We start from the raw sequence: 14,014 nt of genomic DNA, 5'->3' as shown, positions 1-14,014 counted from the left end.
AAAATAAACATCTCAATCTCAACATAGCTGAACCCCAGTGGACTGAGAAAATCCTTTTCAGTGGCCAGGTATTTTTAACTCTGTGTATGAGACCGATACACACATATTTGCATATTGTCAGCTGCCTTATAATTGGTTTTATTTCTTCCAATAGACTTTAAGGTTAATAGTTAACACTACAACACATTAAACCTCCACCTCACAAAATTAAAAGTGCTACTTTGCTACTGTAGACTCCACTATGTGGTATCTTCAGGGTTTGGGATTTCATTTAAATCTGAAATTTACATCCAGCAGAAATGAATTATTTGATTTTAAAACAGCTGGAGGGAGGGAAAACACTGTTTGTTTTGTCTTCTATATTATTTTTCCCAGTTTATGGCAACCATCTTCTTTATCCCAACAAACTTCGAAAATAATATGTGTGTTTTAGCTTTGAGGCCTAAACTTGACACAGAAAATCCTGGATTGATCTCAGTCATACTGATATTTCCTAATGCTGTGACGTTCATGGGGATTTCAGATACCTTTACAATTAGAAGGTATTGTAAAAATAGTTGCATTTAAAAATTAAAAGGTTTTGGGTGTATCTCTGCACTGGCTAGCAAAATACTTGGGTTTGAATGCCAAGCTCTGGCTCCCCAGGGTTTCATGACATGGGACTGCTATGGAAATAACACATTCATCCCTGGATGCTGGGCCGAGAAGACAAGAAAGGAGTGCCTTGTCGTGTCTCACATTGCTCAGCAACAGCCTCGCCATCTGATTTAAAGAGTACAGACTGGCTTCAGCGAAGGTCCTATCCAGTTCCCATTGTTTGGAAGGTTGGTGGCTATAGTATAGGCCTCCATGGTGAGCTGTGTGAAGCAGGCATGGTGGGAGATCAGGAAGAAGGGTACTCTGATAGATAGGGTCATATAGAACAAAAGGAGGTGGAGCAGTTAAAAAGTTGCTCGATAACTTGCTCTTTTACCTCTGGGTTCGTATTTAGCCAGTGGAGTTGTTTCAACATTGATGTTTTTGCCACCAAAGCTCTGTCAGTATTTCCATTTTAACCATCTATTTTCTGGGAGTTTTAATATATCCACAGACATACTGTGACTCCAGGTTAAAACTGGAGCCACCCCAGAGCAATACACTTTTTTGAAAGTAACTTTAAATAGTTTGAAAGTGTTTGCAAATATGCTGATAAAATACTGTTTCTTAATAAATCCTTTGTTGTCACAAAATACATTTTGGGGAGGAAACTGTTCTGTGATGCTTGGATCTGGCGGACGGGGGGAAATGGAAAAGCAGGAAACATAGTTTGTTCGAAGATTGTGCTTACTCTGCATTGTCTGGTTTCCTTAAACAAAAATGGCATGGGAATGTTTGATATACAGGCTTAGTGCATATGTGCAGTGACCTGGATTTATACAATAAACTCTAATGGACTGATAGGTAACAACTTACTCTGTCTTTGCAAGTTTTAAAATGAATGGAATGCTTAGCAGTATTCTGTATGATCTATACTTAACCAATGCAGAATTGTTGTAACATCTCCAAAGAACATAGATCGTTTTAGATAGATAATACACAACTGGAATTTGGATATAAATGCAAATTATATATATATATATACTCTCTTGTTCCTCATCCTGTTTAGAGATTATTGTGTCAGTAGTGATTGGTTTTTAAAATAAAGTGGCTAGCATGAAGAAATCAGCTTTTCCTAAGAGTAACAACACCTGGTAACTTGACAGTGTTAGTTGGAAAAATGGACCTTTTCAAGGAAACAACTGTACATGCCTTTGTGCCATCTTGTCACAAGATGCTATCTGATCACTGTTTTGTCTTGTGGTGTCTTGGTGGGGACGTCTTGTCTCAGAAATATTTTGGCCCCATTATTAAACACACATGACCAAGTCCTGCTTGCCTTATTCACAAAAGTAGCCCCTTTGAGTTCATTTGTCTGAATTAGACAAGCAGAATGCTGATCACAATTATGCTTGTAGGTTTCCATATCCATCCTGCACATACACTAGTGGAGAGGAATCGTGTAAAGTACTTTATAGACCGAGGCCTTGTTATTTTGTAGCATTCAAACTGTTTTATTAGGGGCAGTTTATACCCTTTAGTACATGAGACCTTTGAAGTTAGAAACTTGCAGTTGTTCTTAATTGTAATAAAAGAGCCCATACATCCTAGATGACGCATCACATCAAATGGGAGGCTGGTATAACAATACATGCATACCAAATTATATGGATTCATGTTTATCTGCCTTCAAGAAAAATGTATCCATGATCCAAGTCAATGGAGTCTGTCATATCAATATTCCATTAGATGGAGATTTAATTTAATTGCAGCTTTTAAAAAAGTTGCAGATGAAGGAACTGTGATGTTTTATCACCTGGATATAAGTGGACATAACTCTTTTGAAGTCAGTGCTATTGCACCTGCTTGTTCAAATGTTGAATTTGTCCCTGTGGGCCAAATTCTGCAGTTCTCATTCAGACTAAATTCCCATTGACATCAGTGAGGATACTGCCTGAGTGAAAACTGTAGAATTTGTCTCTCTAACATTGTTTGTGACCAAATATAATAAATGTGTTAAAACTCACAGTTAAGGCTGAAACTCTCTGTTCCTTATCCTCATCTTCAGCTAAATGGTACCCAAGATTTGCCGCAAATGAGCTACAGTAAAATCAACTGCTGTTCAGTGACTCCTATGATACCCAGGAACAACTGAGTAGGTTAAGGATACTGTTTTAGGTTCAATGTTGAATTTCCTGACTTTTGCTGGTTTCTATTCCCATAGAAATGTACCTTCAGCACAGCTATGCATTTGTCTATTGTCTGTGCATTTCAACTGATGAGTTTAAAAGGTTCTCTGTAGAATGTTTTCCCCCTGCTATAAGTGTGGGCATAGCATGGGGAGGGTCGAATGGCATTGCCCCGCAAACTGCAAGCCTCGGAGAGGCGCAGAATTTGCCGCCCCCAACACGTGGCCCATTGGCCTGACTGGAGCTGTCCATCTCCCCCAAATACAGAAGTCAAACTATGCCTGTGGCTGAAAGTCTTTTTAGAATAAAAGGAGTATATGAGCACTGGTCTCAACTAAATCCAAGATTATAGCGCAAATTACTGAATTACTGCGTGTGCGAAGAAGATCCACCATAAAGAGTACTGTAATGATGATGCCAGCCCTCAAAGAAATGAACAATTAACTGGCTTCAGCAATGTAATTTACCTTAGATCACAGAGACATTAACAAGATGTGCTACAGATAGGTTTCAAATAAATCCGCAAAGTTATGATCCACAGTGACATATTTTGGCAAACAATAGCTAACAAGGATTACAGGAAAATAGTTCCCTCCTCACAAATGATTTTGAAACACTGCTACGCAGAGTGGACCTGTAAATGGATAAAAAGAGATCAGAACTGGAACTGCCACTGAAGTCTTTAACATAATGCAGTGAGAGGTGTTGTGAGTGTCTGTCTGTGTCTGTGACATTTTTAAGATGAGTGCATGGCCTCAATATATTAGAAAAGTTTTGAATTAAGATATTGGCTTCATTAATACAATTTTGGAGGCTGGTTTCCTGTCGCAAAAACAAACAAGCAACCCAGGCACGTATGGCTACATGTTTTGTCGATGAACTACTGTCTGTGCAGGCGCAGGAGCTGATGATTACAATGTGCGCAGTGGTGCGTGCCCACGTAGCTAAGATCAGAAGCCAGCTCTTTGTATGCATAAGTATTCCTGAGGACTTCAAACATTGGTGAATAAGAGACATCAACAACTCCCCAAGAAAATTCTGGACTGTCCAAGTTGAGGTTAAAGGGCCAACTATTGTCAACAGAACAGTGTGTTGGGATTCTGCATTCCCTTTTCTACACTTTGGATAAACAAAAACTCCAGTACTCAGTCAGATGGAAATGATGGGGAGGGGAGAGTAAGTGTAGGAGTTCTAAAAATAGTCCATTTTCATGTGCTTCTGACAACAGTAATTAAATTTGTACACCTCCCTTACATGTAAGAAGTGTAAGGTTCTTCCTACAGCTCTTTTTGATCTTCTGCATGGCAAACTATAGACTGCAAATCACAGAGTCATTGGCAAATTTGCATTTGTGAGTAGAATTCTCAGGGGCACGCAGTCCCCTAAGACGAGTATTATTAGCTCCCTTGTTTCATTGGGTGCCTGAGTAAATCATAGTGTTTACGGTTAGCCTCTCTAACAGAAGGCTCTGGTTATCTCTTCACATTGTATTCTCAAGTGGTCTTTATTTCCAAAGTGCTCTGGTAAAAAAATTTTCCCATGGGCTTCAGTTTACTTTTTCACAACAGAATTTTATCCAGGGTTTTTCTACGGAGCACATAGACTTTTTGGTGAGATATTTAATGGAATATGTGAGACTGAGACAGGTTCAAACAAATATTTGGAGGAGTTAATTTTTTATTATTTCGCCCTGCTTTTTTCTGAGCTTCCAGAGAAGAAAACTTTAGAAAGAAGGGATGCCACTATTTACCTTAATGGAAGGTTGAAAATGTGATGGGTGAGATGTCAAAGTCTAATTAGTTACAAACAATCTGGATTGGAAGTTTTTGAAATTCATAAATCACTTCATATAATTGTGAATACAATGCTGTAACTGGTGGAAAATATCAAACATCACAGAAAAAGTAATACACCTCTACCCCGATATAACGCTGTCCTTGGGAGCCAAAAAATCTTACTGCGTTATCGGTGAAACCGCGTTACATCAAACTTGCTTTGATCTGCCGGAGTGCGCAGCCCCCTCCTCCCCCCCCGGAGCACTGCTTTACCGCGTTATCTCGGAATTCATGTTATATCGGGTCACGTTATATCAGGGTAGAGGTGTATGTGGTACTGAGAATAAAATGGAAAATGTCACCAAAATGCAAGAGCATTGTTACAGCAAAATGAAAAGTAGGGTGACTATAGAGGTAAAACAGGATAGATAGAAAGGTGAAACACTACCAGATACTGAGACAGATGCACACAGGCCATTCAGGCACAAAATAAACATTATGAAAAGTTACTTTTTCCTGTTTTCTTTAAGATTTAAAAAAAAAACACTTATGTGCTGATACATTTCAATAAAGATTAAAACCATCATAGGAGGTAGTTGTATCAAATGTAGATGGCAGACTGACGTGTATAGAATAAGGCTTTTGTTTTCTGTTAATATTTTATGAGTTCTGAATCCTTCCATTGACTACAGTCCATGAGCCTGATTCTGATCTCATTTATGCCATTCATACACTCAGTGGAGCTGTGATTTACACTGGTGTAAGTGAGAGCAGAATCAAGCTGCCCTGTTCTGGTTACCTAGAGTGCACAGAGATGTAGATGACAAACTCAGATTGATGGCCAGATTCACCTGGATGTAAACCGGGAGTAGTTCCATTTTCTGCTGGTACAACTGAGGGATGAATTTGGCCCTGAGAGTACGTAAACCTAGCAAAAAAAAAAAATCTTTAATTCTTATTTCTCATTTGAAATATTCAACTTTGCTTTTTAACTGGTGAAGATCCTCCAGACCTATTTTCTTGAGTTCAATAATTTGTAAAGGATGGGCCCTAACTGCATTCATTCAAGTGCAATCCAAAAGTGTGTTAACACTGAGACTGACTGACGTATGGCAAGTTATCAGATTTCTGAGATGTGAAGGAAGCAGTAACATAGGCAGACTTTTCCTTTCACAAAGGATATTCCACCTTTCGTTTGCCTCTACCACAATTTCAAGGGATTCTTCAAATGAAATGGGAACATGTGAACCTGTCTTGCCTGACAATTTTTTTATTGAGTGCCATGATGACTTGGAGTTCACTTGTTAGAAACATTTTATATAGTGGGGAAACATCAGGGGAAAGGAAAGAAATAACAGTGTATTTTCTGAAAAACAAAGATCTAAACACATAAGTGTCACTGGATAAGAGTTACCTGAAACAACTGGAAGGGGAATTAACACCTGGTTCTACAGGAAACATTGGTTACCACTATCAGTTTTAATGAAGTGTATTAACTAAATTGTGTTCTGAGTATTCATTCAGCTCTGTTTATGGCACACTCTTGAGTACATTTACTGTTTGTCAGAAGTGCAAACTAGTGAACATATGAGGCTTTAAGACAGGCCATCTGTTAGTCTTAGACCCTTGGATAATTGTCAAACAGTTCTAAAAATAAGCACATACAAACTGCAAGGGGGTGCAAAGGTGATTTTTCTTTCGAGTACTAAAGCACAGGGAAAGCAGCAACAAAAAAATAAAATAAAGCTATTCATTCTGCGATCAGATTTCTTCTTCTGAGTGGTTTTCTGATTTTCCTCTGTGCTCTCTCTTGTTGGTCATGACATCCCTGAATGCCTCTCAAGTTTAGGATTAGTTCAGCACCAATTTAAGGCTCATTGTTTTTCCACAGGGAGCGATAATCTCTGATGGTTGAGGCAAGGGTCTTCTTGTGTCCTCTGTCTAAACTAATCTCTTTGTAAAGTCAAGGCACAAAGATTTTTATCTTTATTGATGGATTGTTGTTAATTGAAAAAAACCCATAATTTATAAAATATGAATACATAAATAAAAATGACATTTTCGGAGAGATTTTTGGATCATTTTGGGTTCAGACAGTACAACAAAGGTTGTGATAAAAAAAAAGACATTGCAGATAGTGTTTCCTAAATATTTAGACATCCTGGCTTGCGTTTGTCAGGAAGTTTAAGTATTCAAATAGGAACTTTTGTGTGCGTTTGTACTGAGGAGCATGATTTACTGTTGACTAAACTAGAAGATTAAGGTTTTTGTGCATGTGACTTTCACTGACAGAACTGAATGCTATTAAATAAAGGATTCTTTTCTGGATATTCTCCGACCCCTGTAATGCCATAAAGGGTAGGTGAGGGAACGAGAGTAAGGAGATCTTCATATTGCTCCACTAGTATCCTGCTCTATGAGGGGTGGTGTTGGACTCTGAAAGGTATCCTATGCAGTCCTCCTTGGCTACCAGGTTGGTAGCATGAGGCCACAATCATTGGAGGAGGGAGAAGAAAATGGCAGGGGGAGGAATCCATGAGGCTCTTACAGAGAACTGGAGGACTCTCTGGTTGGGAGAAATACAATAATTTATAGGCATTATCTTCCTAGATGTCACAAGATCATGCAGTTGTATTCTTGCAGCATCAGTAGAGTCAACACTTCCAGTTTGTGTTGTTGCCTGTAACTACAGTGATTTCCATTTACCCTGGCTCCATGAAACCTGGTGTGCTGTCTGGCCAGATGATAATATGTTCATCAGGCTGAATTAAAGAGATGTGTGGGCAGTAAAATACTTGCTATCCATTTATATTCAGAAATACCTAGGCGTGCTCATATTCATGGGTCATCCAATGGGCTAAGCACCTGTTGAGTTTCATGTTGCTGTTTTTTACACAAATCTGTTATAATTTTTGTTGAAATGATTTGAGGAGAGGTTGCTGTTCATCTTATTGGGAGTTAGAGTGAGAGACTTTATAACCTTTAATCAGAGTCCTCAGTCTGTGTATAAAACTGCTAGGAGGCTTACAAATTTCACTCAAGAAGGGCACATATTGCCAGTCTTGTGCCATCTCCTCACCCCGTACAATATACAGTCTTTTTAGGTGTATATGCTCAAATGTATAGACAAAACAGCTTGTACGAAATACCTAAATACAGAACAGATGCACAATGCCACCATAGACTTGAATGTATTATGGCCTCAAACCATCATCACACCCCTTGCAGTTACATTTTATTTTTTTCACCTGCTCCTGTGTAGTACACCTGTGACTTATTGGCAGGAAATTTGGTTGCAGTGTGGGAGACTCCCAGCCTGAGTGCCAGCCTTGTAGCTCTGCTCCATCGTGTGCTGCTTTTTTTGAGGTGGTTCTCCCAATCCTTATACAGCTCGTAAGAGCTTCTTTCTACTGCTCTAAGTTATCCTCTTTCGACCCTGTCTCCTTTCTTGTTGATAAAGTGCTCTGAAAATGGAGGTTGCTGTGCAAGTGCTTTGATTATAATGCACTATGTACCCATACGATAACAAAGAAATGCTCATTCAAGGAGTGCTGCAAAGTTAGAACCAACCACCAATGCAAGCACTGATGTTCCCAACTAACTATGCTGTGGGTAGCAATCACTATATGCATATATGCCCGTTAATCCTTATAGTAAAACTTTTTATTGTCCACAAAACCAGTCACCCAGTTCCAGAATGATTGGGGATGCCGTAGTGAGTAGAAAACACCACATAAGCATCCAGGCACTCTTGGGGCCCAGGGACAATGCCCAGTTTTATCTGACATGGCTTTCAGAATTGGCATCAGTTAAATCTCTCAACCTTGTCATGTACTAAGGCAGTGACTTAACTTATCTTGATAGGCTAGCTTGGTGCTGCTGCAGTTTTCCACTTGCCATGATGTCTTTTAATGGTTAGTTTATACATTATGCCCTACTCCCCTAACCACCAAACGCACAAACCTACACATGTACAAAGGGCATGGTCAGAAGATGAGGAAGATTTAGCACAATTGTCTGTGACTGCTTCAATATTCTTTTGCATGTCACCTTTAAAGTTGCAGGTTTTTTTATTGTTTGTTTTATGTTGTTCTTGGTAGAGTGTAACTTGCTGTGTTGGAAAAATCCTTTGAAGCAATCCTGATTCCCACTGCAGTTCTAAACCACCCCTTCATTGGTAGGAAATGAGAATTTTCACCCTGGTCAACAAACCGTTACTTAGCAGAAGTATAGCTGTAATATTGATATATTGGGAAATATACAGTGTTCACTGGCTTCAAATTTACACTTCTGCCTACCTGGTGTAATAGTTCAGTTTTAGTACAAAGGGATGCAATGAAAAGGGATCTCTACTAGCTAATTTAAGATGTGCTAACGGCTTTGCTTACTGCCTGTGCTTTATTTCTCTACCTCTTGTCATTTTTTTTCATTTATAATATGGTTAGCACATTTTCCCCAAAGGTCTGATATAGATTTTGAAGATGGTACTGATAAGGTTTAAATTGCTTTGGTCTGAAAATCTGGTCATCTTGGTAACTGTCTGTTGCCAGCAGTGGGCATACAAAATGACTACCATTAAAAGATTTGAGCTCAAAAACATGTGATGATTGGATTAAAAATTTAAAAATGTTCATGTTGGGGAACAAAGTTATAAAATGCAAGGATTGAATGTAGCCAGTTTTCAGCATCACCAAAATGCAGTGGCAATAAGCCACAAACTCACACCTCAGGACTAGGCAGGAAAAAAAGAAATGTAATCTTGCTGGTGAGTGGTAGAGTGTTGGAGGTCGTCATGCTTTAACCGAATGGCTCACTTTTGTGGTCTGAAACATATTTTAACAAGTAAAAATGTATATTGGAAACACAGAAGATGAGCACATTTTCATAGGGCTTCCAAATATGCATCTGCGGTATTTGTGGGGTTAGCTGTTAGCATGTACAGAAACCCCACAGTCAAGTACTCACAGGCACTTGTACGTGCAAGTTTTACCCATTTAGCTTGTGTTGATTCAGTTTTCTTATAGACGGATGAAGGATTTTGTACACACAGACAGCTGTACCCATACATATTGTAAGTGCCTTTTTGAGGGTCTTTAAAAATTTGGCCTTATATGTTAACTGTTTGGTGCTGGGATTAGTCAGCATGTCAATTGCCTGCAGTACATGTGAGGGGAAGGGGGAACAGCACTTTCCCCAGGAAATCAAGATTTGCATATGGAAAATGTATATCTGATCCATTTGACTGATGGCTTGTATATTATGTTCAGTATACGAGTCTTTACTTGAAAACAGATGACCTCGGCTCCATACAGCTGCTGGTTTGGGGTATAATTTGTTTGCATCTTTGTATAGACTCTGCTCACCAAAACACTATGTTTTTTATATTAGATGTGTGGCAGAACATATTATTAACCCATGTTTGAAGAGGAGGGTTCACAATGAGTGCTTCATTATCAGATTTAGAGTCACATACCCCTTCCTTTATTGACCTGCCTGGTATAATCAATGCAGCAGCCACACAGATTTGAAATCATGTTCCCTGACTGTAGACTGTGCGCCCTGCATCGAGTGCTGATTGTGCATTATCTTTTAAATGACACTGCCTAAATAAGTATGGATTTGTCTACCATGAATAGTCCTTGCTTCGATTTGTGGATGGTAAACCTTTTGCATTTTTTTATTGGTATTGAGGATGACCTAAAAATAGAATTACGATGAATTGCACTAGAAATAGCCATGGTTAAAATGCTCAGGAACATGTTTGAACACAGGGATACCTTTGTATTCTTCAACTTTTTAAAAAAAATATCTTTTCAATTGTCTTAATGCGCAAGCTCATTTATCGGGGGGAAGGGTAGCTCAGTGGTTTGAGCATTGGCCTGCTAAACCTAGGGTTGTGAGTTCAGCCCTGGAGGGGGCCACTTAGGGATCTGGGGCAAAATCAGTACTTGGTCCTGCTAATGAAGGCAGGGGGCTGGACTCAATGACCTTTCAAGGTCCCTTCTAGCTCTATGAGATAGGTATAGTGTTGCTGTTACCCTATACAGCTACATTAGTCCTATTATATAACTTTGTTACTTGCTGTTCCCTTTGTGAATAACATAAAGCAAAGCAAAGGTGGTTCTTCTGTATGACTGGTAATATCTCCATATTTAAAAAAGTCATAAGCTGTCAGATTTTATGCTTGGTTATGCTAAATCACTTAAAAGCAAAAAATACAGTTTCTTTTACATTCCACAGATGTGATTCATAATACGTTAGTAAGTTTTCCATTTCTCTACACAGTAGTTTGGGTTATTGATCTCAAATATTTTAGCTTAATTTGTTGCAATAATCAGGGCATGGAATAGCTATGCTATGGGCTATAGTTACGCTAAGCAAGCTGTAGTGATTTTGCTATTTTATCAGTTGATTGTTTAATTCACCAAATATCACCCTATGCATGTTTAAACTATAACACTTCCCCCTTTTCCTTAATCTTTTGTCATGTTGAAAGAGTGATCATTGTGTAGAGTTTCATAAGAATTTCCCTGCCACAATATCTATTGCTGATAATTTTTGACATGATTTAGGAACTCAACAGCACTTCTGACACCTTGTGGTCAGTTGTTGGGAGTGCACAGTTCAGCAAATAATACCAGCTTTAAATGGGGTCACTGCTACCTAGAGAGACTAGGGCTGCGAATGGAAGGTTCATTAGTTAACTATTTCCACAAGACAATTTTCATTAGACAGATGCCATTGCCATAATGAAGTAGAGGACCCATTTGTTTCTGATTGAGATGTAACAGTAGATAATTTAGAAGGAACAGATGATTTATGAAAAGTTAAAATATCTTCATGTATTTGAAATACATTGTACATAAATAATGTAATTCCAAATTAAGCTATAATTTTAGAAACTTTTCCTTTTTCTTTGGGAGACCTGCATGGTTCTATTACTAGGCAGATAGAAATTAGTAAATTAAAACTAGCATGAAGGAAAATGTGTGAATTTTTACTGGTAGGCATTGTGGCAACATTTGAAAACATTTAGGCCCCAATCCTACAAAGGCTTATGCACACGTATACCTTTGCACAAATTATCCTTTTGACTACTCATGCAAATAAAGTTACCTCCATGCACGTTTGCAGGATTGGGGCTGTAGTATGCAAGCAAAATGTATGGGTATGTGTTGCACTGAAAATGCCGCTTTGAGATTGCTTCTGGATTTATTTGGCTTCTACACAAAGTGGCATGACTGGACTGTAATGTCTCCCTCCTATGCTAAAGAGCTGTTTGTTATTGCCGGTGGTGGTTACAGCTCTACTAAAAGAAAAAAGGAGGGCTGTTCACAAAGATGTGCAGCATAGTCCATTCTGTAAAGAGACTGAACTTCTGGGGGACACATCCAGCATATTTTCTGCAGTGTAAATGCCCTGTTGCCAAAACTAGTGGTTCAGCTGTTATTGCTGAAGTATTCCTTGGATTGCAAAGTGTGTGTCACAATCTGGTGTCTCTTTCTGCCAGTACTTCTACCGATGACTAGTGAGAATGAAGAGTAAAATATGGGAAGGGATCCCTCAGTGATACAGATTTTTTTTTTTAATTGTTACAATTAAGTGAATAGCTGTACGCAGATTTTTCTCGTGACGTGTTACCATTTTCTCTATATGTACTGAAAATCTTAAAGGCTGTACTTGGCTGGTAGAAAATTTTTTTTTTCCCTAAGTTCATGCCAGCACTAACAGATCTATCAGTACAAAGTAAATGTGTCATATTGGCAGCTGTTACTTATGAGTACTTTTTCTTTATTGCATTTTGTTTTGTAATAATTGAGAAGCTTTTATGTAGAACTCTGCATAAATGGGACTGAGTAGGAGGGTATGGGCATGCTTTCTATTATTCTGCCCCTCATGCATGTATCCTTTTTTCATCTTTCCAGAACCACACATTGAGTCAGCACGCACAGTGAGCTACTGGCACTACAGGACACCTCTCTGCAGAAGACTTGACGGAGGCACAGTGGGGAGGACCATTTGAACATTACATCCAATCAAAGTGTCATTTGCAACCCAGATGTAAAACTCTAATGATTTGGCCATGAGGCGCTGCTATTATAAGCAGCTGGAAATGAATATTAATGGAAGAGATTAAAAGTATTCCATGCTCAGTATTTTTTATTGTCCTGCTTCAGCTAGTGTACTTTAGAGCTTCTGCTTCTGACTGAATTTAGAGTGTTAGATAAATCTGCTTTGATGCTGTTGCCCTTTGTTGCTTCTTGTATTATATGGATAGTTAAAGATTAGGTGTGATTTTTTTAACTGCTTTTTAATTGCAATTTTAGGTAATTGTGCATTGTGATGTGATTGCTTGGCTATTGTCGGAATATTTCTTTTGAATTTTTTAATTAAAGACTAATGCTTTGATTGGATTTGCCAGTTCACCGGACAGTGATTAAAACTATGTAATGAATATAATCGGTTTCAGTGCAACTGGATGGTCTGCTTTATAAATGTGACTTAATCTGATTGCAATAACTAGTACAGTTCAATAAAGGGAATACATGCGATTAGTGTCAGAGCTTCAATGCATCTATCAGTACACGTTATGTCACTCTCCCCTGTACGTGTGGGTCAGAGGACTAGAGTATAAAATCATTTGTTGCCATATACATGTAACCCATGAAGTAAACAGTGCTTAATTTGTGCCAGTGTTTGCCAGGGCTGAGCCCCGCACTCTGGGCTTGGCAGTTCATAGCCCTGACACGTCTGGACTTGCCACATCAGTTATGAAAGTAAAACAATTGCTTGAGCCCCAGCACCTCTTCCATTACAAATTAAGCACTGGAAGTAACCCATGAAAAGTGAAGCCTTGAGGAGTGCAAAACGTATACTCTTGTATTGAGCAGTGTATCGTGCACAGAACTCCCTTTAAGGTTAATGGGAGTTAAGCACATGCATTAGGATGGAACAGTTGGCACTTTGGAAATTAACTGTATAAAACTTGTGCATAGAATTGGTTTTGGGTTGTTTTTGTTTTGTTTCCAAGCTCTGGCCCTATGCGGGGCTGGAGCACCCTCAGCTCCTACTGATGCCAATGAAAATTGAGGGTACATAGCGTCTTGCACGAATGGATCCCTTCCTTCTGCTTTTTTGTTTGTTTCAACACAAGGTAATTAAGATTCATGCTTATATTCATATGCAGTAACTGCTGGGCCAGTTAGGAGACTGTGTGCATATCAGCCACATGAACTTCTAGACCTCCTGGTATAGGTTCTCTACTCAACCACTGCACATTTGACCTATCAAACGGCCATATTATAATTAGGGCCCTACCAAATTCACAGCCATGAAAAATGCATCACGGACCGTGAAATCTGGTCTTTTACTCTATACTATACAGATTTCACAGGGGAGACCGTATCTCAAATTGGGAGTCCTGACCCAAAAGGGAGTTGCAGGGGGGTTGCAAGGTTATTTTAAGGGGGTTGT

The 14,014-nt window shown here is 38.9% G+C and overlaps 1 protein-coding gene across 6 annotated transcripts in view; it reads left to right on the top strand.

The window, feature by feature from the left end:
* The window catches only part of ZNF423 (zinc finger protein 423), a 323,891-nt gene extending 310,349 nt beyond the window's left edge, over nucleotides 1–13,542 (top strand). For all 6 annotated transcript variants that reach the window (XM_054048905.1, XM_054048910.1, XM_054048904.1 and 3 more), the window contains one exon: nucleotides 12,466–13,542. In XM_054048905.1, the coding sequence (XP_053904880.1) occupies nucleotides 12,466–12,495 (30 nt within the window). In that variant the 3' untranslated portion in view covers nucleotides 12,496–13,542. The remainder of the gene's footprint in view (nucleotides 1–12,465) is intronic.
* Nucleotides 13,543–14,014: the final 472 nt, after the last annotated feature.

The sequence above is a fragment of the Malaclemys terrapin genome, chromosome 14 (genome assembly GCF_027887155.1).
Source record: "Malaclemys terrapin pileata isolate rMalTer1 chromosome 14, rMalTer1.hap1, whole genome shotgun sequence".
NCBI lineage: Eukaryota > Metazoa > Chordata > Testudines > Emydidae > Malaclemys > Malaclemys terrapin.
The sequence above is the reverse complement of the archived record's forward strand: the minus strand, read 5'-3'. Positions and strand labels throughout refer to the sequence as shown.